This window comes from Anguilla rostrata, chromosome 8 (assembly GCF_018555375.3).
Source record: "Anguilla rostrata isolate EN2019 chromosome 8, ASM1855537v3, whole genome shotgun sequence".
In the NCBI taxonomy this organism is placed as follows: Eukaryota; Metazoa; Chordata; class Actinopteri; order Anguilliformes; family Anguillidae; genus Anguilla; species Anguilla rostrata.
The window spans coordinates 17,511,766-17,537,783 of NC_057940.1; the positions used below are offsets into that span (position 1 = coordinate 17,511,766).

General features: G+C 38.6%; 3 protein-coding genes across 6 annotated transcripts; 2 read left to right on the forward strand and 1 right to left on the reverse strand.

Moving 5' to 3' along the window:
- Window positions 1–543: 543 nt before the first annotated feature.
- pak1ip1 (PAK1 interacting protein 1) lies at window positions 544–4,706 on the reverse strand. The gene is made up of 10 exons (XM_064346788.1): window positions 4,565–4,706; window positions 4,103–4,265; window positions 3,889–4,009; window positions 3,616–3,690; window positions 3,282–3,334; window positions 2,964–3,109; window positions 2,503–2,600; window positions 1,816–1,915; window positions 1,469–1,598; window positions 544–699 (listed from the first exon to the last, which is right to left on the reverse strand). Exons 1-10 carry the CDS (start codon window positions 4,640–4,642, stop codon window positions 563–565), a joined length of 1,101 nt encoding a protein of 366 aa, XP_064202858.1. The 5' UTR covers window positions 4,643–4,706; the 3' UTR covers window positions 544–562.
- Window positions 4,707–4,890: 184 nt separating this feature from the next.
- On the forward strand, window positions 4,891–10,378 carry LOC135260990 (tRNA selenocysteine 1-associated protein 1-like). Of its 2 annotated transcripts, XM_064346789.1 has the most exons (9): window positions 4,892–5,072; window positions 5,452–5,549; window positions 5,902–6,001; window positions 6,233–6,285; window positions 6,746–6,877; window positions 7,607–7,726; window positions 8,204–8,459; window positions 9,028–9,073; window positions 9,570–10,378. In XM_064346789.1, exons 1-9 carry the CDS (start codon window positions 5,037–5,039, stop codon window positions 9,710–9,712), a joined length of 984 nt encoding a protein of 327 aa, XP_064202859.1. In that variant the 5' UTR covers window positions 4,892–5,036; the 3' UTR covers window positions 9,713–10,378. The 2 variants fall into 2 exon arrangements, with proteins under 2 accessions (XP_064202860.1, XP_064202859.1); XM_064346790.1 differs by lacking the exons at window positions 9,028–9,073; window positions 9,570–10,378 and adding an exon at window positions 8,786–8,879 and having other exon boundaries at window positions 4,891–5,072.
- A 3,479-nt stretch (window positions 10,379–13,857) lies between these two features.
- On the forward strand, window positions 13,858–25,453 carry LOC135260992 (transcription factor AP-2-alpha-like). 3 transcript variants are annotated; one of them, XM_064346796.1, is made up of 7 exons: window positions 13,858–14,006; window positions 18,447–18,854; window positions 19,858–19,909; window positions 21,001–21,232; window positions 21,926–22,044; window positions 23,272–23,413; window positions 24,246–25,453. In XM_064346796.1, the coding sequence occupies exons 1-7, from the start codon at window positions 13,974–13,976 to the stop codon at window positions 24,526–24,528; spliced, it is 1,269 nt and encodes a 422-aa protein (XP_064202866.1). In that variant the 5' UTR covers window positions 13,858–13,973; the 3' UTR covers window positions 24,529–25,453. The 3 variants fall into 3 exon arrangements, with proteins under 3 accessions (XP_064202866.1, XP_064202864.1, XP_064202867.1); XM_064346794.1 differs by lacking the exon at window positions 13,858–14,006 and adding an exon at window positions 16,881–17,282; XM_064346797.1 differs by lacking the exon at window positions 13,858–14,006 and adding an exon at window positions 17,443–17,944.
- The last annotated feature ends 565 nt before the right edge of the window (window positions 25,454–26,018 follow it).

The following is a 26,018-nucleotide window of genomic DNA, read 5'->3' on the forward strand; positions in this document are numbered from 1 at the left end:
ATCGGTTCAAATCGGTCTATGGTTCAAACAAGTTTTCATCCTAAACCACAATTGACTTTAATTCCATGACAACTGAAACTTAGTTTAATCTTATATTGTCAATTTGAGTTGAAACCAACCCAGTTCTGGATCAAAGTCCCATACATGAATAAAAAAATACATGCAGAATTATACAAAATTGTAATAACCTGTTTTAATTCAGAATTTTATCAGAACCATTATTAAATCCTAATTTTATTATGTTGTGTTGATGATTGACAAACATTTAGTAAGACATAATAGGCAGTGTTATACATTTTTTCAGAAGACTGCAGAAAACTAACAATTTCTATTCAGGATGGTCAAGACTGGTGAACATTTTTCCTACTGCTACATAAAAAGGAAATCCACAAGCTTGAACTCACAGCAGTTAGCAATCGTCTTACCAGCTTAACCATTAAGATACCAGCTCTGGCCAGCTTCAGTTTGAAGCTGTAATTTTCAACAGCGGATCCATTTTCTCAGAACTGAAAACTTTTCAAAGCCAAAATAAGAACCAAAATATTTTAAAACAGGCACAGCTTTATTTTGTTTTTTGCTTTTTCTTTTTGATATTTTCCATTTTTGTCTTCTTGGTGCAGCTGTCGTCTTCAATTACCACTTCCTCTGTAGAAATCCTGATCCTCTTTGTTTTTGTGGGCTCTAGTTCACATTCCGTGGCTGTTGAAAAGGAAAAATTTATGCAAGTTTGACAGTGATTCAACATTGAGGGGCAGGGGGGGAACTGAAAGTTTACAATCCTGAGAAGGGCACTGGCATTATGAATTTTTAAAAAAAAATAAAGTTCTCTTGTAAAGAAGCAGCTGTATCACTAAATCAATGGAGACCGTAATTAAGCAAAGTAAAGGGTGACTTCTACCCTATATGACCAAAAGTATCTGGACACCCTTGGTCTGGGGCTGTTTTTTATGATTTGGGCTAGGCCCCTTAGTTCCAGTGATGGCAAATCTTAACGCTACAGCAAACAATCATATTTTTGACGATTCTGTGCTTCCCCAACAGTTTGGGGAAGACCCTTTGCCATTTCAGCATGACAATTCCCCGGGGCACACAGCAAGGTCCAAACAGAAATGGTTTTCTCGAGAATGGTGTGGAAGCACTTGACTGGCCTGCAAAGAGCCAGAATAGATGCCCAGTGCTCTTATTAGCACTCACTAGTGCTCTTCTGGCTAAATGGAAGCAAATCCCTGCAGCAACGCCTAATGCAAAGCCTGCCCAGAAGTGTGGAGGTTGTTATAGCAGCAAAGGGTTAACCAACTCCATATTAATGCCCACAATATTGGATGAGATATTGGATGGCAAGTGTCCACATACTTTTGACCATGTACTGTATGTTGGGGGGACAAAAAAAACGTAACTAAGTAAAGAAATTTTGGGTATCTCACAAGGTAGGCAAACTGTGTGTAAAGCACTGTCTTCGGTGCAGTACCTTGGGAGGTTGAGGCCTGCACTTTCCCTTCTCCTGTGGACTCTTGCAGCGGGCCTGGCCGCCACACCGCCAGGCAGGTTAACCTCGCTGTGCTGTTCACCTCCCCCAGGAGGGCTGGTGGCTCCAGCACCTGTGCGCACAAACACAACCATCACATCTGTGTCTGTAGGATTCAGCAACAAAAATCCACACACCTGACTGGAGTCATACAAGCTTTTATGGTAGTTACTGGAACTATATGCGGCTGTATATAGAGATTTGCAGTGTACCTGGGTAATATTTAAAGAATGATTTACTATTACTTGGCAAACACAGGGGATGCTAGCATGTTCCTATATCTGTAATACCTGATCAAGATGAAGTTTCCAAATTTTGATGAATCCATCATTTGAGGCTGACACAAGGACACAGTAATCCTCCACTGTGAAACTGTCCAGTGCTTTCACTCTATACAGGTTGAATACAGGGAGAAAATGGAGGCAGTTCTTAGATGAAAGTATAAAAAGGATAAATGCCTAATAATAATAATAGTAACAAGAGCAATAATAACAACAATAGCAATAATAATAATAATAATAACAAGAGCAATAACAATAATAGTAATAATAATATTTCTGGGATGTCAAACTTCAACCCCATCACTGAATGATACAGTGCTGTGAATAATTATTTGTCCCTTCCTTGCACATTTGTCACGCTAATTGGTTACAGATCTTTAGGCAAAATGTAATATTAGACAGAGGGAACCGGAGTAAACACAAAACACATTTTTTTTTTAAATGATTGAATTTAATGAAAAAAGTTATCAAACTTATAGGAAGTGTTTGGTTGCAGTTATTGTTGGTACAACCAGTTTCCCTTTGTCTAATATTACTTTTTGTTCAAAGATCTGAAACCATTCAGGGTGACAAATATGAATAGAGAATCAGGAAGGGGGCAAATACTTTTTCACAGCACTGTGATCACAATATTCCACCACTGTTTTAGGGGAATTGGTCAGTACTTCATGTGCAACAGAGATTCTGCCAGTGTACCTGTTCTCATGGGCCTTGAACTCGCAGATGCTCTTCTTAGTGCCGATGTCATACAGCCTCACAGTCTCCTCATCGCCTCCAACTGCCAGAATGACATCCTGTGTAACAGAACATTGCAAAAAAAAAAAAAAAAAAAGGAATTGTAATCACAGTAACACATTCAAGAGTAGAAATACTGAGTGAATTAAAGACAAATACCCATAACAGCTGCCTTTGGCTGTGGCTACCCCAATAATGTTTTTCTTTTAAACCCTTTATTTTTTAAATATAAAAGGTTTTTTTTTTTTTTTTTTAAGAATCCTTGTATACTTTTGGGGACATGGGTCCTAGTTTGGGAACAGTTGTTCTAATAAGCATTTGGAGTCTTTTTTCTTTAAAAAAAGGAACAAAAAAACAAAGCAATTATACAAAAACCACACCCAACAGAGAAAGAAGAAAACTAAGAGAGAGATGACACTTACATTCAGAAACTTCACAGAGGAGATTCTCTTTGGGTTTGTTATGGTTGCAGTCACTGATGCAGTCTCTACGCTGTAAATATCTATTTTACCATTCACAACCACAATGTACTTATCTCCAGCAGGGGACCACATGACTATATGTGCATCTAAAAGAGAGAGACATGTCAAAGGTTTATTTAATGCATTTGTTTAAAGTTGTCTTTTTTAAGGTTGGTTGTTAAATAAATCCTACATGTCTGTATTGGCAAACATTTACCAATGCCTACAGAATGCAGTCATATAATACATATACATATACAGTTGACAGAAATCACTTACTTTGCTTTATGTTTTTGATGAATGCTGATCGGCCATCTATAAGATTCCATGTCCTAGTAAGAAAAACAACAAATTCAAGACTGAATTTCTAAGAAAAATTATGCATATAATAACACTCTGAGATCAGTAGACTAAGAGCACAAGCCTCAGTGCTGAAGGGCCAGTGACATCCTTCTAGACAAACACATATTTTAATCAACAAATGTAAACAGTCCCACATGACACAAGCTCCAGAGAGCAGCCACAAAGGCACATTCAAGGTCCACATGTTCTGTTTTTCACATGATTACCGGCAGACCAGGCAGAGTTGTTAAAATCATACAGTAGATTTCACCTGAGGGTCTTATCCGTTCCCACAGACAGGGCGAGTTTTCCTGACGGATGCACAGACAGAGATGTGACATGACCCCTGGTAGAGAGACAAGGAGAGCACACCACTGATTTACTTGTCTCCAAGTACAAATTAATTACCAACAGGTGAAGTACCACATGAAACGTTGAGTCTCAAAAAACTATTGAGTAAACAGCTCAAATACAGCAGTTACCCACTCAGACAGGTACCTGCAGCTTTTGGCTGTGAATCTGATTCATTAAGTTAACAACTTACTTGTGAGCTTTAATGGTTTTCAGGCACTCCCACTTCTTGGTACTCCAGACACACAGAAGCCCATCCTCTCCTCCACTCAGCAAGTGAGAAGCGCCATAGAACTCCAGACATGAAATTGTACCTGTTCACACAAGAAAATCAAGATTGAGTTGCATTTCTAAAAATGCACGTAAAACGAAAAAGAGTCGCCAGTGTCTGGCGAGCAGCTCCTCACCGTCGTGATGAAGCAATACGCCGTGTTCGACACGCTTTTTCAAGTCGTACAACTGGATGGTTTCGTCTTTGCTGCCCGTTGCAACGAATCTGTCGCTGACGGCGAGAGCAGACAAAGATGCTGTGTGTGAGTGATGCGTGAAGTCAGCCTTCAGCGACCATTCCTGCAAAGCAAACCATGAATCCACGTGTGAACGACTTCCGGTTCAGTGCCTACATTAGTTTTCTGCCATAATTTGTCAGCAGTAATTAATGTCTCGACATAATTTCAGTCGTACTATCCTTGAAGTATGCCTGAAGCCTACTATCTAGCAGGAAGCTAACTATCTAAAACTGTTTAACACACTGCGTGTTAGCTATTGCTATCAAACAATGTGCCATTTTGCAGCCGACTGGTGAAGCAGTTAGCTGCACTAATTCGTGTATGGATCTGAAAGTCTCACAACTCAAATAATTTCACTACCTTTTCACCTATGTCCACCTTATATCCAAAAACAATTTGTTCATAACTTCCAGCTATCAGCTCCACCTCATGTTCCATGTTGAAAACTCACGTTTGGCAATACTGTACTGTTGATGACGTCACGACACTTACAAGGAGACCTGAGATATGCCTGTTTAACAGATAACTTTTTACATTGTATATTCTTTTTCAAATGTAGTTACGAATAATAATAATTATGCATTTCCGTTTCCTATAATTATTTATGGAGAGAGGTAGAACAAAGCTTCATTATACCAAGGTATTAGAATCTGTTTGATTATACTACTTCAGGCACTCTCTAGGCACGCAGTAGATTGAAGAGGCAGGGTTGTTTGGTACATGTCGCTTGTGTGCTGTGGTTAGCAGTCAATAGTTAGTTTGGTTTGTGTGAAATTTTGTTTGTATTTTGTAGTAACCGAGGTAATTGGTGTGTTAGCTAACTCATATCAAAATGTTTAATCGCTTGACCAGCGTATGGATGGGTGACGTAAGTTATGTTTATTTATAATGTATCAATTTGTTTAGTATCTTAACATTATGTTAATGTACAAGCTAAGATGGCTAACTAGCTGGCTAGCAGAAGCCTGTGTTGCGTACGTATTTGAAGTTAATTTACGAGTTAATTAAAGTAGCGTTTGGTCATCTGATAGCTAAAGTTGTATATGCAGCACTAAGTTCCTATACTCTCTAGATTTGCACTCTCCTACAAATGTTGGCTAGAGCTATAATCGTATACTTTAGATTGGGCGTATAGATCACGTAATATTTTAGAGACGAGCCGTAATTACACAGGAAGCGCCTGTACAAAGCTTTCCTTTGGTTGCCAGTGTTCGCCTCCTGTTAAACCAGTTGTGCTCTTCCTACAGTTGGACTTATACATGGACGAGAATTTCATAAAGCAAGCCTTCAGCACCATGGGGGAGACCGCTTCTGCCGTTAAAATAATATACAATAGAGTTACTGGGTGAGTAGCAATGCGTGAACAGACTTTCTGCCACACAAACCATTGCTTGCTCCGCAAACGCGCGCCCACGTCCGGTATCTTAGACCTACGTTCTCTGAAGCCGATGTACAGTGTAAAAGTGGTATTCCAATGTATCGGTGAAATAAACGCGAAAGTCTCTTGCGTTACCTGGCTCAGGGGTCAAGCAATGATGTGGATTGTAATGTTTGAACCATGTCTGCAATTAAAATGAAAGCCAGTACTCTATTAGTTTTTGTGGTGAACTCAATGTTGTTGCCAGTTTTCTGGGAGAGGGGAGGATATGTTGTTTTTGTCCTCATATTGAGTCATCCTGTTCTCTTACTCTTTGCAGTGGTGCAGCTGGATACTGCTTTGTGGAGTTGGCAGACGAGGCCAGTGTAGACCGCTGTGTTTCCAGTCTTAATGGGAAGGTTGTCCCAGGGTCAAATCCAGTAAGTAGTGTCACTGTCAATGTCCTTAGAAGCTGTAAATGTGTATAAAACCAACTACTGGCTCCTGAAGTTTACCTGCTCTTTGTATAGAGGGGTAGAGTGTAGCAGTTAAAAAGATTTTAGTGCAAATAACATTTTAAAAAAATATTCTCGTAATATACTTTTTTTAAAAAGAAGAAAGAAAAACATGGAAAAACTGACCGTTTGTGTGTTTGTCTTTTCTCGATACAGCCCAGAAAGTTTAAGTTGAACTATGCTACATATGGGAAACGAACAGATACAGGGTGAGTCATTTAGCCACTCTCTGCCTTCTTTGTCATTCAAGTTAAAGAGTAAAGAAAGTTCATGGCTTTGGAAACATTGGCACTTTGTTATTACAAGCTTAAGTTAAGCAGTTGTCATCTCACAGGTTTGTCATCACACAGGTTTTCCAGTACTTTTGACTTCAACCAACAACTTCAGCCAGCTGTGTCTTAAGAGCCGTTCTACTGTCAACACAATACTGTTGTCTTGATTTCCTCCCAAGAAAAACACTAATCTACCAGTAACAAAAAGCGCATTGACAATACTTGACAATATTTGGTAAATATGTAGTGGTCTCATTTTGGTGAATGAGTTTGTCCAAGTTAATTGTGGATGTTCTTGGTTAAGGAGCTCAGATTAGTTACTTGGTCTGCAATTACCTTACCTCAGAAAATGTGCATTTAGTATGTCTGTATAACTCTGTTCCACATTTGTCCCCAGACCTGAGTATTCAATTTTTGTCGGAGATCTTTCTCCTGATGTGGATGATCAGCAGCTTCATGAGTTCTTTGCGAAGAAGTACGCCTCCTGCAAATCCGGAAAAGTGGTCACAGATCCCAGTGGTATCTCCAGGTAGAAGAGCATAGTGTTTCCCTCAAACACTTCTTTAGACAAATAGGCAGACTTTGGATTTTGTCTCTTCATTTCTGTCAACTTGTTTTTAGCGAGTAGCATTGTTGTGTTGACAGAATGAAAACATTTGATAGGAATTAAATAGCGGTCTTCATTTTGGGCAATTATGTTTTCTAAATGGCTATGCCGAACGGGAAGTGATAACTCTGGTTTTGTTTAGGCTATTGTGTGTGTGTTGACTAAATATTAAATTCTCTTGGAAACTTAAATGAAATTGGTTTATAAATCACAAAATGATTTGTGCTATATTATAAATGTTTTCGGTACTATTTTCTTTCATTTTTCTTTGTGTTTGTCTTTTCTGTTGGGAAATGCTTTTACTGCATTATGTTGACCTGAGGAGCGATTACATGGGAATCCCTAAAGTCATCTGCAGTTGTCATCTAAGCAAATCTAAGATGTCATCAAAGAGAAACTGACAATGCTGATGTGCTGTGCTTCTGTTCTAGTTCAGACAAATGTGCTATTAAACTATTGTCTTCCCCATATAGGAATAAGCGAGCGCTACACAATTGAAGTGATGCTACTTCATTTTAAACGTAAAAAAACATTTTCAGTTCTTCCAAAAATATATACCATATTTACTTTAAAGTACCTGGTTTGCATGATGGCATGTTTGAAGTGTTTGCAGCCGGTGTGCTGAGGGTTGTGAATGTTGTGTTCACACAGAGGCTACGGCTTTGTCAAGTTCACTGATGAGAAAGAGCAAAGCAAAGCCCTGGAGGAGTGTCAGAATGCCACGGGTCTCGGAGGAAAGCCAATCCGAATCAGCATCGCAATCAACAAGAGGTGAGATTCTGTCAATCTGAAGAGTCTTGATTTTGAATGACGGTGAAGTATAATGGTTATGAATCTATAATGGTTGCAGGTGTGATTTCCCCCCATGGCACCCTGCTGTAACGTAAACTGCTTCATTAAATAACCTGCGTGGTCCTACTTTAGTGCATAAGGCTGCACTGATGCTGCAAGGACTCTGTGCTGATTGCCTGATCTGTATATTATCACAATTGGCTGCTAGGTAGGCATGGAGAAATGGGTGAGCTATCCACATATTGTGAATATCATAGAATCTGCAACTAAAGCTCCGTGGCTCCAAAGGAAACAGCTGCTGGATCGTTACATTGTTCTATGGTAATTTTTCACGTATAAATATATACACGTGTAACCATATTCATGTTTATCTAATCGAATATTGTTTTTACCATCTCAGTGTTACATTCATTGGCCTGCTCCGTCACCTCAAGTTTTTCTTTTCTTGCATTGCAGTAACAAGGGGAATAATTACCAGCAAAATCACAACTACAGCAATTACCAGCAAGGTTATTACCAACAGCCGTACCAGAACTACTACCCACAGTGGGGCTACGACCAGTACAACAGCTATAACTACAACTACGGGTCCTATGGGCCCCCTCCTCCGGGACCTGGTATGATGGGCCCCCCTCCTCCAGGACCAGGAATGATGGCCCCCCCGCCACCCTTCATGCCTCCTGTACCTGCAGATGCGCACCACACTACTGAGGTAAGGGCCCCTGCATCCTGGCTGCGCTGCCCTCTGTAGGCTGGGCGTTCTCTCTGTCAGGGTTTGTCAGTGAGTATTCGTTAGGGACAGGTTGGGCTTGGAGCCAGAACCTTCTAGATTCAGATGTACACTTGTAGCGAGGCAACTAAAGGGAAGGTAAATATTCAGATGTTCAAATGGAAGTTAAAATGTGAGTTGTCTGCTTTGAGCTAGTGTCTACTAGGCAAATGCGTGGTTATATTTGAGTCATGAATAAATGAAGCTGGGAATGTATTTAGCAATGCCACTGTATTCGCTCAAGAATTTTGTATAATTTTATCCTTTAGGAAAACGGGAAAATTGAGCTCAGAGTTGGGCTCCTGAATGCTTCTGCTGAGCTTGTGTATTAATTAAAGATGGTGAAAACATGACTAATGGTGTGTATGTTGTTTTGTGTATACAACATATGTATATTAATTATTTTATGAATATAACTTATACTTAACTGCTTTATGTATATGATTTAAGGCTCATTTCTGTGGCGACAATTAGATTTATCAGCTAACCATGACCATCGCTGTTCTCACAGCAAATGCAGGATTTTTCTGAAGATGGTCTTGAAGAGCCTGTTGAAGGTAAGCTCTTGTAATGATTAAACGCATTCATGGTGTGCAAGGAAATAGACGCACAATGGTAGTGCTTGACGAGAGCCAGTGTGTTGCGCACATTGTACTAGGGCACTTGTCGCACATTATTACTGATTTGTACTAGGGCACTCGCTGTACATTATTAATGTATTTGTACTAGCCTTCTTGCTGTGTGTTATTACTGTGTTAGTACTTGGGCATTCTCCTTACATTATTACTGTACTTGTACTCGGGCACTCACCTTACATTAGTTCAGGTAGAACAACATTAGTCCAAGGCATATGTAGCCAGTTAGACACGGGGAGGATTAGATGATCACTTGACCTGGACATTCAAGTGGAAAACCCTTCACTATTGGCGAATAGGGCCAGTAGATGCTTAAATTTGGGTGTTAATATTCTGAAGTCCAGGGCTGTCAGAGCTGCCTGAGGTTGTGTCATGCCCCCTAGATGTGCTCACTCATAGCTGTGCGACCTCCTTGCAGACCCACAGCCCATGACTGACGTGGACGCGCTGAACAGGCAGTACATGGACCGCAGCGAGGAGCTGTACGACTCGCTGATGCAGTGCCACTGGCAGCCTCTGGACAGCGTCACCTCGACCATCCCAGCACAAGCCCACAGCTGATTGGCCCCGCGCCGCCGCGGAACACGCCTGCGTCACGGCACGCACGCACGACACGCCTGCATCACGGCACGCACAACACGCCTTTTTAAACGTGACCGAACTGCTCTCGCAAGCCTCCTGTTTTTATCTGATGAATTATGTTATTCCTAATGTCAGCGTCCTTTACCTGAGTCTGGATCTTCTCCTCTTCTCCCCCTCCATCACTGTATTATTTTTTCCTTACTAGCAATCGTGTTTTTTTTTTTTGTTTGTTTGTTTTTTTTTTCCCTTGTGTGAACAGTGACATTATTCCTCTGTGTTGCTGGGTTTTGTTGGTCAGTCTCCATTGTATACCGTCTCTGTCCCAAAGTGGAAAGGTGTCTGACCAGTATTTATTCCTTACCTTATAAAGCTGTTGCACCAGTTCTAGCACTGGAATCTGAGAAGATTTCATGTTAACTTCTTTATACTGGAAAATGAATTACAGCTCTGTAAAGCCATACAAAAATGTGCTGTTTTTGCAGTTGACCTTGGAAACGTATCACTTGGAGCTACTGTAACTCAGCAGAAATGCTGTCCATGTGAGATCGCTGTTTAAAGTCATGCGGATCAGGTGCCTGCAGTGCCCTGACATGAGGAAAATGCAGGGATGCCTGGTCTCTTGTACATTAAACACAGTCTGCATCACTGCAGTTCTCTTCTATTTCCTCCCAATCAAAAATGGTACCCTGTCACGTTTTTTTTTTTCTTCTGTGGGGAAAAAAGGGCACTTGGCTGCTAAGCTTTCACAGTTACTAAAGTGATCACTTTATAATCTTACGTCATTGCTTTTTATTATACAAAAATATGACACTTTTATAAATATATTAATACTTTGGTCTTGATTGCTAATAAGTTATTGGGTAGAAACTCCAAAATGGTGAAAATCTGCTAGAGGAATATTGTAAATCCTTTGTTTGGTGCCCAAAACACGTGAATCGCCTCTGAGTCACACTACAACTGCAGTGCTGATCTCTGTTTAACTACTGCACATTTATATCTTCTGTCTACATATGTTTTGCATTATGCCTTAATGTCATTGAAGAGGAGAGGCTATTTTACTGGATTTGAAGTGTTGTATAAAAAGGGTGTCTCATTCTTTGCAACCATTTTGTACATTTGAAACAAGCACGGAACCGTCCAGACCTACAGCGCAACTCACTTCCGCAGACACATTTTAGCTGAAACCACCAGCGCATGCGTCCGACTAAACGTCCACGAGTGAGTGACCACAATTTGCCATGCATAGCCCAGGGCGGCAGTCCTTCCTGCGCGCTGTGGGAAAAAATGATAGGCTGCGTGAAGATTAAATGCTTATAAGTTTGTTGTGTCCAGTTGGTACTTTATGCATTCCAAAACTAATAGTCCTCCACTTTCGTAGAATCGTCTGTCCTCTTCTGGGTTGTTCCGTTTTCGTTTTTTGCAGAGCTGTAGTTAAAAATGATGTTTTGTTATGAATACTGATTAATGGAGATGGGGTGTACGCTTCCCAGTCCCAATGGCACTCGGTGTAGTGCCGCATGAGGGCGCCAGAACTACAGTTATTTCCCTTTTGCGCGTGAGACACTATATGTCAATACTAGCATACGCTGGTCAACTTTATCAAGCTGTTAAATGAGTCGGCACGATGTAATTATGCTTAACGAACTAATTGGCCTCTTTGATGTTAAAGGTATATCCCTTTAGGTTGGTAAATGTTTGGTTGTTAAATTATACAACGAAGCGCTATTCAAGCTCAGGAAGCGCTAGTAGTATCTGGTATGTAGCCTACTTTTTTACTGTGCATAAAAAGAAAACTACGTTGACTTTATAAAGTCCCTAGACTTTCTTGAAATGTGGAAGCGTGTTTGCATAATAGAAAAAAACGTGTCTTAACAATGGAGTCACCCCTGTTTGGGGCATGCATACTGAATACAAAAACTCAGCCCAAACTTTTCCTTTGTCGAATGATGGCGCCAGTGGACAGATTATTGACTCGTCCTTTACTTCTGTTTTGTATCCTGAATAAAATTGGTTACCGTGGAAAAATTAGCTAATTTCATCTAAACTAATGCGACTGAAATAAATAATTCTTTTTATTGATGATGATAATCATTCATGTAAATGCACTTCATGGGTTTTACATTTTTCTGTTTTAAGTGTTGCCTGCTCTAAAATAGGCTGCAGCATACAGTTTTAATTTTCACAACAGGGAAGTTCCAGTAGAAGTTGCTATTATTTTGAAACAGTTTTGAAACATTTTTATTAATATATAGGAACATTTTCGGAGGTTTTACTGGACAATTTTGTGGGGGGAAATAATCTGCCCTTAAGCTGTAACTGGTGCTTTACCTGCCTGTTATCAACATGATTTTAAAAAAAATTTTATTTTATTTTTTTAATACATACAACTATTCCCTTTTATGATCAAGTGATGTCTGTTTTGCTCTTAAATATTCCCAAAAAGTCAGTCGTTCATTCTTCAGACGGGAACAATTACATGATCGATACTATAACCATAATTTATAACAAGAAAATAAGAGCTATTACAAATTTGCATTTAATACGTTTCATTTTTGCCGATTAGTTGGCTGTAAATTCAAAACTAGGTGGAGATGCTGCTGACGCAATGTTGTCTGATCTGTCCTGTCCTGAATTCTGAATAGATTGAGGTAGGCTACCCATGTGATATCAAACAACTTTCGATTATGTTACACTGCAATGTAATCGGTCACGTTTCAGTGACATTTTTCATTTAGCATAATATTGCTTCCATGTTTAAAATCCCTGAATAAAAAGGTAAATACTATAAAAATGTAATGTTTCCGTCATAGGGCGGCGTTTTAAATTTGACCATATGTCAATGTATCACAGGCTATTAATCAAGTTTCCTAAGTAAAGGATTTGGATGTATAAGGCTACCTAATAAAACTGTACGCTGTTGTGTTTTTTAAAACATTTAACTTAGGCAAACTGTCTCAATATTGCTTATTTATTCTGCTTGAAGCGCATGTCATTTTAAAATAATGGATTAATTTGTAATAATGTTTTCTTGACACTATATTTTTAGCCTTTGAAAATCTGAATAGCTTGTAACTATGACGAACTGTATATCTCAGTTATTTGGCAACATGTTACACTGTTTGCGTTTTCTGTGTTAAGAAATGTAATTTGATCCCAAATGTATAGAGTTTCTTGTTTGACGAGTGAAACGCCCATTTCACGCTTCATTACAGAGGGCCCAGTGCTCACTTCTGTGTCCGCCAGTTCAGAACTTTTTTATTGTATGCTACCCGTCAATGCAATTAAAGTACTTTCTTATAGCCTGTCAGTGGAGTTGCATGGAGGCTTTGGGTGATGTTCTTGTTAAATCATTTCGAATGTTTTGCTCGGCAATATCTGGGCTGTTCACTGTTTATGTGGTAACCGAGCACCAGGTTTTCTCCAAAGTAAAAGTCGGCATTGCATTTAAACGTAGGCTAATAAACCTTAATGATGGCGTTTGATACTTATACTACATGTTATTAAAAGGTGTTTTAAATGTAATTTGGCCTAGATCCTTGTTTTAGTACCTTGCGAAAAAAATTATAAGTAGACTCATGCAGGTTTGAAAGGTCACAATCTCCTCAAAAGTCTGAATGTTTTGCATCGCGAGACTAAGTGTATGTGACACAGACATGGTTCAACTGCTTTCAGGAATCGCTCGAAAAAATACTTTTTGAAAGGAAAATAGACATTAGACAGCAATAAATATGACAGGAAGATGCGTTCGCCACACACAGCATGCGCTTCGCGGCACTTTTCCAGGCAATAAGGCGAAAAGGCCTTCCTGAATTTTGAAATTCAGTCTCAGTGGCTATGATTGTATATATAGCCTTGAAAAAGCGAATGCATCAATGAAAACAGGAAATAATTTGCATTGAACAAATACTAATCGTTTTCCCTCTGAAGGACAAGTGTCAAGTTTAGGAAACTCGTGAAGGGTCAGTTTCTTATAATAAATCAGACGCGGCTGTTATTTAATGTGATGATCAGCATATCACACTGAGAAGATCTCGGTGGTTGTTATCGATAGGGACATCATTTTCGGATAGTTTGAAGTTACACGCCCGGTTTAGTGCGCATGCGTAGCGAGGTGGCACCCTGTTTTTAGGGGCAGGTGAGATGATCCTGCGCAGGTAAAAGCAGATATTGTCTTTGTGATCGGAGGATCAATGCGATTACACCGTGCATGAGTCGCCATATAGAGTAAGAAGACAAAAGAATGTCAATAATGGGGAAAATGGGGGATTGGCAGGTATGTACTTATGTTTAAATTAAGACATGTGTATATATGTATGCAGGTGTTGCAAGTGTCAGGTAAACCCACGGATACTTAAACATGAAAACAAACAAGACCATCCTCATCAACTTTTCATTGACAGTAATGTGCACCACTGGTAATTTAAGTAGTCTCCCTGAGATCGTGTAAAATTTGTATGGAGCATTTCTGGGAATGTATTAGTACATAAAAGCATATAAATGTTTGGATTTTGTCTTAAGATCCGGATAAATATATGGAACTTATGAAGTGGTAGTATATTAAAGGTGGAACGATATAATCGTTATTCTGGATAAAATCACCAGAATATGTTTAAGTAATGGACAGGTGAAAGTTTAGGAAGTATAAAATAGCATACACGAATTTAATCAATTATTTATGTTTCACATATCATACAATTAGGGCTATAATGCAAACAGATGATTTTTGCAAAGAGTGTGAAAGATCACTTTAGTTCCGTGAAAGTGGTTACTGAAACTTCACTGTTGACTTGTTTCGGTTTTAAATTGTTCTTATACTGATTTCATATTTTAGAACGAGGCCCATATGGGGTTTGTAGAAATCTTCAGTTTATTTTTGTTGTTTGCCTGCGATGGTAGATACGCCACGTCCCACGTGTGCGTGTAATAGAAAGAGAAAGACATTATATCAGGAAAGTGTTGTCCTTTTAATAGGCCTAAGTGTCTTTATATTATGATTTATATTAGAATTATTTCATTACATTTCACCAAAACAAAATATTGCATTAACAAGTCGGGTTTGTTTTTGCCATAAAAGTAATAGATAACGTGTTTGCATAGCCTACCTGTTTAGTCAATAACCTTTCATGAGTTGGTGACATGGCCGGAATACATTCATAAGCAGCTTCAAATTGCTTCGTTGAATTTTAATGATCAGGGTATTTCTATTCACCCAGAGTATGGTTGCATATAGCGCCCTAGTGTTCCCCAATGAGTCGTGTGGATTATCATGTAGGCTATATTTCACTGATAAAATTGACAGATCCGTGTGAAACTATTCGTAAATAGGAAAACAGTCGCTCAAATGTGTGGTTTATTTTTAGTTTTCAGTGAAACGTGTATCATGTATTATGTCACATGGGAGGAAGAGAGACCCACTGAATAACTGCAACCTGTGTGACATAATCATATGAGTGGGCTAGTTTCTCCTGACAACCTCCATTGAAAGTTACCCCACCAAAAATGGAGATTAAGGAAGGCCAACGCCTAGTAGTCGTTTGCCCGCTTTTTACGATCGACAAACTCGGGGCGCTGGCTAGTTCCAGGGGCCAGGCCTGGCTCACCTTTTGCGGCGTGCCATTGAAATGAAAACAGCCCATTTTGTTGTGTTAATTATTTTAATTTGAAAACGGAGGACTCTGTTCTCGGCAATAGTCCTGTGCCCACACTTTGAATGGCGAACTTTTGCATAACAGTATTGGACCCTCCTGTCTCAATGGGACTAAAACAACTGTTTATTCTGTTGTCATTTAAAGATAATCAGATAGGCTCTTCAATGGAAACCACAAAACAAATATGTTCTGCTGAAAATAGAGACAGAAGGAGGGAGATACAGTTCAACATATTTATTATTTGTGTGACAGTTTTATTTTTAATACAGCACTAATTTAAGAATTAAGGAATAAATAGGCTACTGTATATCATTATTTTCAAAATAACTCGCACGAATTTGTTTATCAAAATGCGATGTCTAGGCTATAGCCTACATTGTCCATGCATTCGGCAATTGCAAATAATCGGCTATTTTTATAAATTGTTGTTTATTTGATTATGTGATTTTGTAATAGACGCGTCCGCCAATGCTTATGACTTTGGAATGTAACTGGTAAAACACAAAGAAAGTCTTGCCATGTAGAGAGGACGCTCTATAGGCTACGCGGATTACTTTATCTGTGTCTGGTCGTACTGAAAACACCGAATTCAGTCTGCTTTTTCGCTGACGAGAGAATGAACGTTATTATAGAAAGGAAGGCTACACGGCAGGAGATTTTACTTTCACCATTAGAGGGAGATCGCAGAGCACAGACTGAATTACCAGCAATTTTCCAGCGATAAAGCCGTACTCTGTAAATAAGAGAGTATCTACTCCCAGTGCTCACTCAAAATGCTTTGGAAATTAATTGATAATATCAAGCATGAAGACAGCGAGGTAAGAGACCGCTGAGAAGGTGTACCATATTATTGTTGGCCAAAATATGTTTGGATTTTACTATAAATTGTAAAATTTATTTGATAGACCAAGTGTACAAAATATAGGTACAAAGAAAGCTGAATATCAAAATATGCCGTTTTAACAAAATATAGCCTATAGCCTACTCATAATAGACTAATAATTCTTACAGAAAAGTGCAGTAGGCCCAATAATAGAACATGAGGTTTTGTCTACAGTTGTGGAAGCACGTTCTGTGGAAGCGTGTTTGTGTATGCTATAAGCTACGTTAAGGCAAATAAACCAATTCTGTTAAAAAGTTTCACCCTTGCCAAGTTGTTATTCACTGTAAATGCTGGCAGTATTACGATTCGGAGACAGGCAATTTAGGACATGTTTGTTGTCGCGCTGAAAGATGTATGCCTAGTCCAGCCAACTGTGTTAACATTAGGCTAATTCAAGGGAGGTGCCGTGGAAACAATAAATAGGTATATTTGCTTGTGTGTGTCGTTATCGTCTGTCCGCGTAATTGCAGAGTAGCCTAGGCTACACACTGTGCTGTGGCTGCTCTGTCTCTTCGTCTTTTATATTTTGGAGTTGACTGGAGTTGTACAGCCAGTAAAACTGGTTACGCCTGCGTCTGGGGGCAGGAACACTAGGAGTTGGAAGAAACAAATGTTAGACTGTTTCACTTATACTCTTGTTCGACTCTGGCACGTTCTTTTTCAAGAGGAATAGCATACACCATGGTCCTTATTAAGAAAATAATTTAGAATTATTTTTATTCCACATTTGATCGCAAATGGGTCGGCAAGGAAGTTTTACGGCTGAAAGTGGAAGCTGCTAAGAGACTTTGGATAGGCCAGTTTTAAGCCTTAGGCAATAATCTAAACTTCGTTCACGTATTCAGAAGGCCGAGTTGTCATGGATCATGTCAGAGAAACTCGAAGAAGTACAGATCTGAAAACATCAGATGAGCTAAAAAACAAGACGACACTGCGGGCAAGCAGCCGATCTCCGGGCAGTCATACTTTGCCAGTCGAGATGTCATTGGCCTTCACTGGATTTTCAGACGAACCAGAGGTGCCCATTGTTTTCCTCGTTCTTCCTCTTACTGTTCTGTCCTTCCATGCGATCGGTCTTTCACATTCGTTTGGCCCCGAGTCTTTTAAAATGTCCCCCCCTTCTTTCTGATTCGTCAGACACAAAAGAATGTCCCCTTTTTGTATCCCCCACTCTCTCCCTCACTCCCTCTCTCCGTGTCTCTCCCTCTCTGATTAGATGCACTGATTCTTCTTGCAATGGACGTCATTTAGTAAAGAGCTGCCTTCAGTTGCTTCTTCGCTTCATACTTGATTTTCGACCTTTGTTCCTTTATGAAATGTTCTTGTGATATAGTTAGGAATATCGGCTTTTAGGAGTCAAAGGAAAGAAGACAGACTCTGCTATCATGCAGATACACAACGTCAGATCTGGATGGCAGAAGACGGATATACGAAAGTTTTAATAATAATCTGCAGCATTTTGCAATCAAATGAAGTGCATCAGGAATTGTAACCGAATGCTGATGGATTACCGTGTTTCGGTGACTCATATATGAATATTGATGTTGCGCTTTTGTGCTGGGTTTTATTCGGTCTAATTTGTTTTTCGTCGTTTCATCAAGGTTTTAATTTTTAATGATTTTTTAACCTCGGCTTGTTCGATTCACTACCCAAATGTTAGTGCACAGTTTTTCTGCTATGGTGAGTTAAAGTGGACTAAAATTGCTAAACTTCGTTAAACATTTCGACTCTGCTGGCATATTTTATTACTTGCTTGGCTATGTACCCAGTCTGTCATTATTTGGCAATACAATTGGAATTGCAACGAATTTGATAGCCACATTTACGAGTGGGCGTAAGGCAATCCCGGTCTGTTTTTGAATCGTATGAAACGAAATATTTATTTCTGTTTAATTTCGCCTATTATCTGGGTTTTCTTCTTGTTTTATTTTTTGTATTAGCATTGGATTCATCTGCCAGTCTCATTTGTGTTTATGATTACAAATACTGACATTTGTCTCTGCTATGTTTATGTTTAAATGCAGTTGTTTTTCTGTTTTTGAGACAATTAAATTATACGGAAAATACGTCAAACAGTATGCAGACAGTTTCCACAACACAATTTTAACCTGGTAAAATGTTGACTCATGGAAATGTATACGTATTCATCATTCATATATATTTTTTCTATTCTCTTTTTAAGGATCGTCATGACGGTAGTAATGGGACTGCCAGGATATCTCAGCTGGGATCCGTGGGTCAGTCTCCGTACTCCAGCGCGCCCCCACTCTCGCATACTCCCAACTCTGACTTCCAGCCTCCATATTTTCCGCCACCTTACCAGCCCATCTATGCTCAGTCACAGGACCCTTACTCGCACGACCCCTATTCCCTAAACTCTCTACACACACAGCCACAAACACAGCACCCAGGATGGCCGGGCCAAAGGCAGAGTCAGGAGAGCAGTCTTCTGCATCAGCATCGCGGCTTGCCCCAGCTGTGCAGGGACTACCGGAGAGACGTTCTCCTGCAGTCCGCACACGGCTTAGATCCTGGACTAGCAGATTCTATCTCTATCCATGGAATACCTCATTCTTTGGAAGAAATGCAGGTAAGAATGATTGTTATGATGATGATTACAATAATAATAACTATAATACTACTACAACTTGTTATGATGATGATGATTGTTGTTGTTGTTATTATTATTATTATTATTATTATTATATTAGGATTTTGTAGCTAATAGTGGATGGGAGATTTTGATAAAATTATATTAGGCCTATATTAATAATAACAATAATACAGTTATGCTAAATTTGTGCCATGCCATGTACGATATAGTGACCGACAATGACATAAAAACTACAGAATAATTATTTTAGGACAGGCGGTTTGTTAAAATTTACGACCCATGCTATTGAACACCATGGGTCTGTATTTATGACGGTAAAATAAGGTCAACAATTATGACTTACGATACTTTTAGGATTTTGCACGTACAATCAGGATATTAATGTAGCCTACATGGAAAGTCAGTCTCTCAATTTCCTCAACTGCTCTGGATTGACATTTTTATTCAGGAATTTCATTATGAACGTTACTTCTTCCTGCAAACGTCTCTGATATTGTAGACGTTTATTTACGCTTTTGTATGAGCGAAGAACAGAAACATCAGCAATGTAAATTGAGAGAAGAAGGATGTAGGCTACAATAAACAATTGTTTCTCGTCAACTCAGCAAGTAAATGAAAAATACATTTAAATTATAGGGATTTTTTTAATCAGAAAATTCTATGGTTTAACATGCGATTTATACACAGGTATTGTCATTATCAGCTGGCTTTAAGTGATGTAACTATTAATTACTGTAACTATTAAATTCATTGTTATTGTATCAAGCATACATATGCATCTTTCTTTATCCAAATAGTTATTGGTCCAATTTAGCCTATAAAAACATCGATATACATGGCTGTCAGTTTCATTTAAAAATCCCCATGTAGTTCTGACAGAGTAAAGTACAGGCTTTATGACTTACAAATAACAGTACATAAAATGACTGTAATTTTTTTCTGGGATTGTAAAGTTATTTGTTGTGCATTGACTTTTCAGCACGTTGAAGATCAAGCTAACATCATCCAAGACCAAACTGTAATTAAGAAGGGTAAGCAATTTGCTTCAAAATACCGCGCATGTTACCACAGGCTGCTGCAAAGTCTGGAGCCGTATAGACGCCGATGGGCTACGGTGAATGCGGGCTAGGCTGTAAGAAAAAAATATTGACTGTGAATGAAACGCGAGACAAATGCAATTGTCACCCAGTTACATAATATTTTATGCTCCTCTGTAAAAATGAATTGACATGAGTACACGTATACAATGTATATCGCCACTTGCTAAATGCAATCGGTTGGGAAGAGGCGCAGCAAAATTACTCAGAAAGACATGTGTGGAAATAGACTTTCATTGTCTGGTCTTGCTGTGTCCGCAACGGTTTCAGTACATTTCCGTCTAAAACAACTGTTATTTGTGTGTGAATCCATACCTGTCACCTGTGACAGTTTACTTATTGAAAGGGCCCATCTATGATTACTGAGACTAACCTATTTACTTTCATTTTATTAGATTTTTGCTCTGTAGGTTTAGCTTGTCGTCTTCAGTCATGGGTTGAGTGAATTACACGAATAGGCTTGATTCGTGTGAATTCGTGTGTTTGTATGTGAATTCAGTTTTTCATTCAACCCACGATGGGCCTATTCCAGGATTATTTTACATCGTATCGTTCTGCACGTGCAGCCTTTGTCATGTCAAATTATACGAACAGGGGGATATATCTTGAGACTTGCTCTCCGCGTGGTAATTGGCTTTTATATTAGTAATCTCAAGAGTTCGTTTAACTAGCATTGTGTCTATTAGCCTCCCTTGAGCTATTAATGTCGCAAGTGATATATCCAATGGGTCCAGTCCGTTTAATCTCCGGTAGAAACCCCTCACCAATACAAAGTAGTTTAAGCGCGAAGTATTTTAGTGTCCAAGTCTTACATTTTTAGTCCGTACAAGAGTAGATTTGGGCACTGTTTTTTGTTTGCTGGTTTTGTTTTATTGTGTTTTATTTTGTTTTATTGTGTAAACTGCTGGCTCTTCCTTTAGTTTCCACCACTGTTGTCCTTTTTTATTTAATCAACAAAGTTTACACAACAATGATTGCCTGTGAATGAAGGCTGTATTGTAAATGAACCGTTCATTTTGTTTTAGGTCCTGTGTCTTTATCTAAGAACAACAGCAACAGCATCTCCACAATCCCTATGAGTAAGGACGGTCTCTTTGGAGGCGTGATAAACCCAAATGAAGTGTTCTGTTCTGTTCCGGGCCGCTTGTCTCTGCTTAGCTCCACATCAAAGTACAAGGTCACAGTCTCAGAGGTTCAGAGACGCCTCTCGCCCCCCGAGTGTCTCAATGCCTCGCTGCTGGGAGGCGTTTTGAGGAGGTAAGATTTTGATATTCTTTTGATTACTGTAAGCATATCTGCGTATCTGTGTCTATGCCAGTTGGAAAAATAATCTCAGCCATTTATGTCACTATAATTATATTTAGACCATACATAAGCCACCCAATAATGGGACCCACGTCCACTTAAGACAACAGCGCCTCACTGACTGTAATAACTATAAACAGTTTCATTCGAGTTTTAAAGACATTTTTGCACATACCTTGAATGTACAGGCCTGCCACACATCCATGTCCAACCTGATATCATGTTTCTATACATTTTTAATATGTCTCTATGCTGTGGGTAACTCTATGCTGTAGATCTAAGCTTTTACAGTTTTCTGCAGTTGTCCACTGTATTCCAGACATAAAATGTATATAAATGAGTAAAATAAATAACACCCAAGTTTTGATATCAATAATGTATCTTACTGAAGATTACACTACCAAACATGCTGAAGATTATATTCAAATCATGCTGGCTCTAAATAACTTTTTTTCTATAAGTTTCACACAGCTGTGATGTTGAATATTACATCCCACATATTAGAAATAAAGTTGCTCAATTTGCTTGCAGTCCAATTATTCACTTACGTTTAAATGTATTTTAATGTATTTGGTTGAATGTTTATTCCTCTGACACATGAAAATTCAATTAACATTTTTACAATGTTTCTTTTTTTTGTTTCAGGGCAAAATCTAAGAATGGAGGGCGGTCCTTAAGAGAAAAACTGGACAAAATTGGATTAAACCTCCCAGCTGGAAGACGCAAGGCTGCGAATGTCACGTTGTTAACATCACTTGTAGAGGGTAAGACATTCTGGGAATAATATCAATGCAATGGCCTGTGATTTGGTGTTTTCATTTCAGAACTAGCCCAAAACTAACACGAGACAGAATATGGATCCATCCATGTAATTTGCATTGCATTTTACCATTCAGCTAGCAGTATTTTCATATTCATGTTAGCAGTATAATGTATAACATTAGACAGCTCCCAGTTCATTATATATGATCTGCAACCTAATGCATGGAGCTGATTTCGGAGTTCTTAAGGGTGGTTTCAGTTAGCTTGACCAAAAATATGAGATTTTATGCTTGTTGAAAATAAATTGTTTCTGGCTCTTGACCAGTTTTTCTTAGAATTCTATTATTATTATTATTATTATTATTATTATTATTATTATTATTATTATTATTATTATTAAAGGGCTTACAGAAAGATTAGAATAAATTCATTGTACTCGCAGATTTAGTACGGCTGTTCTCTGGTGCGTGTTTTGGTGAAATCCGGGATGCGTCATTGGTTCCTGTTAATCATTATAACAGAGGACCTGAAGGCCATATTCATTTTCGCTTCATTATGGTTTAGCCTGCTAGCATCTTAATAGGTTGAAGAATTATCCGATTGGTTAGTGAGCTGGGAGTTGAGAGCATTACAGGATAGTTATGCAGTAAAGGGATAGCTTGATCCTGGAATATTGTTTATGATCGCTTAATTTTTATGGAAATGAGCGTACTGGGTTGTCGCTTTGATGCGCTTAATTGGCACATGCGTCCTTCCGGGCTTGAAGCTCACTGCAGGAAGCCCCGAAGTAAAAACTCGGCTGGTTCAGGAAATTGAAAGCAAAGACTCAGCCAAAATAACAGACAGGCCTCAACCGAGTTAGCCTTATGGTTGAAAACATGCAACATTAAGCTTTTTTAGACGCCGTTAAGATGCTTTTCTACAACGTGGACTGTTTCAATAGCCTAACACTGTGTTTACATCACGTTAAGTAACTGATACCCTAACATTAGGTGTTTATTGACTAACAGTCTACTACTACTTTAACACATTTTACAATGAAAAGTCCTGACCTTAAAATATTTTATTTATTTTATTCATACTTTATTCGTTCATCTATTCACTTATATTTGCATGTAGGCTATTGCAAGTGCTAATTAAAAAATGTGGTTAGTGGAAGTATCAGTTGCTCAGAAATTGATGTCATAAATAGGACTAACACATAACACGCTCTTCTCTTTGTCTCTTAGGCGAAGCCGTTCATCTTGCCCGAGATTTTGGTTACGTGTGTGAGACAGAGTTCCCAGCCAAGGCAATTGCGGAATACATGAACCGTCAGCATTCCGACCCAAATGAACAAGTCCAGAGAAAAAACATGTTATTGGCAACGAAGTAAGTTCCTATAGGCCTACGCTTTTATCGCATTATTTAATTCAGAAATGTATTATATAGAACGGTAACATAATAATAATAATAATAATAATAATAATAATAATAATAATCGTGATCACGATGGGGCTTACTCTTCATGTTCTTCATTTAAGTCTCCGCAAATGCCACGTGGTTATTCTAATTTTGCCTTCGATCAATGAATCAATTAAAGTATTATACGTATTTTGATGAGAAGTGTCCACAGTCAGGTTTTCCACAAGCAGTCTTCGGGTTGTGTTTTTAGAATTATACACGATAACACCTTCAGGGTGAAATCAGCTCTGCTAGAATACATTTTGGTCCCTACTGTTTCGTATAAACTATGTTACAGTTGCATTAACACACAACGAACACACAAATTTGACTGTGTCTGAAGAGTTACACTATTTTTAATTAATTTAATTAATGTTTAATTAATTTAATCATATCTGTATGATTACTACCTCACAAACTCGATTGTAACGTAGGCCTATATAGACAGGCAGTGGTGCACTTATTATTTTGTGCAGATAATTGTTTGAATTATGATGTCTGGTATTAATTTGACCAGATGTTTGCTATATTCTATATGGGATAATATAAATTGCAATTATACTTGATACGGCTATCAACCACGTGATGCATTTCTAAGAATACTCGGGCGTATTTAATGACTTATTTTAATGCAAGCAGTTTGACCACAAAATAGCTCCTTCATCTAAAAGACACTTTTTCATTGTGTGACAGTGCGATTGAGTTTTTCTGGGATTGTTTAAAAACACCTCACAAATGTTTTATCTTGCTATTTTTTCAGACAAATCTGCAAAGAATTCACAGACCTGCTTTCCCAGGACCGTACGCCCTTGGGGAATTCTCGACAACAGCCCATTCTAGAACCAGGGATTCAAAGTTGTTTGAGCCACTTTAGTCTAATTTCTCACGGATTCGGGACCCCAGCCATGTGCGCAGCCATAACGGCCTTGCAGAACTATCTGACCGAGGCTATGAAAGCTATGGACAAAATGTACCTCAATAATAACAGTCACAACGACAGCGGCACTAAGAGTGGGGAGAAAGACGAGAAGCACAGAAAGTGATGAAATATAGGCGATATATTTGCCAGTCCTCTTGTGATTTTACAAGTCTTTTTACATCACATTCATTTCAACTTTGGAATCATGGGAAGTAAGGTATTTTTCACCCTAGAATCAAATGGGAAAAACAAAGGAACCAGACGGAGAGAAAAGGCCTTCCAACAGACCACTCGGGAGACTTTATGTACCACCTCCTTCTTGAGCTGCAACAAACTGACGCTCTGCCGCCCTTCTGTATCTCCAGTTATGATTGTAGCTATAAAAGAAGATGAAAGAGGATGCATTTCTATCAGTATTGTGAATAATAAACTTGAAAAACTGAATCCACTCAGTTCCATGTCATGACTTCATAGTAGACTTCCACGCCTAAGGTAAAACGACCAACTTGAACTTTTTGAATTTCAACAGGATTTTCGGTGACGGAAAAGTATATATATATATATATATATATATATATATATATATATATATATATATATATATATACTAGTAGTCTATTTATGCCTAATTTAATGGGAATTGTAAATATAGTGCCCCCCCCATCCCCCCTCGCTGTCCTTCCTGTTTTAATGAGTTTGTATAATCGATGTGGTTTTATTATTCATAAGCGTTTTGGGTGCTACTCTGCTCTGGGATGTTTTCAGTTAGTTAGCATATTGTGGGGACATGGACAGAAGTGAGCAATTTTGATGAAAAAATACCCCTCCGTGTTGTAGGTCCTGTGATCCGCTTCCTCATTTCCCTTAAACTGGCAAACTGGCAAAGAACAGGACCCCAAGGATGAATGAGACTGTTTTGTGTTTTTGTTCGGCCTTGAGTTCATACAAGCCTTTAAGTGTTTATGTACCAACGAAAAGATATACTTTTAACCCCATGTTCTTCCCCGGAAGGACAGTCACAGCAATAAATTTGTATTGTATTTTGGAAATGTTTTTTTTTTCTTGTTTGAAGGAGTTTTAAATAGTATTTACTATCTTGAATGTGCGGTTTCTAAACTGGAAGATGGGACGTTTAAACTATGAGAGTTGACAAATCATATATCTCTTTTGTTTTGTTTTAATTCACCTACATTTGAATTACATTTTTTACAGTTCTGTGGACGATAAGCCATAGGTAAAATTTCAGTTTTTGATGGTTATTCGCAATCAGGATTGAAACGGCAACTGAATTTTGAGTATTCAGTTGCTTTCGGAACCAACGGAACCTATTAAATGAAACCCCACTCCCAACTAGGACTACAAAGAGAGACTATATTACCTGTTAAGTTTTATCAGTGCACATCCTAGTAGAAATTGTGAATTCACTTATTTGACCCTTTAAAACAAATGTGAATTTAATGGCCTGTGAATCTTAGGCATTATTTGGTAAATGCTCTGTGCTCCTGTTCCACTTCGATCACCTGACCAAGGCTTCCATAATGGAATGACTTGATATGTTTATGTTATTTATTTAATTGAAATGATATATGCACTATTTCTCCGAAATATTTCAAA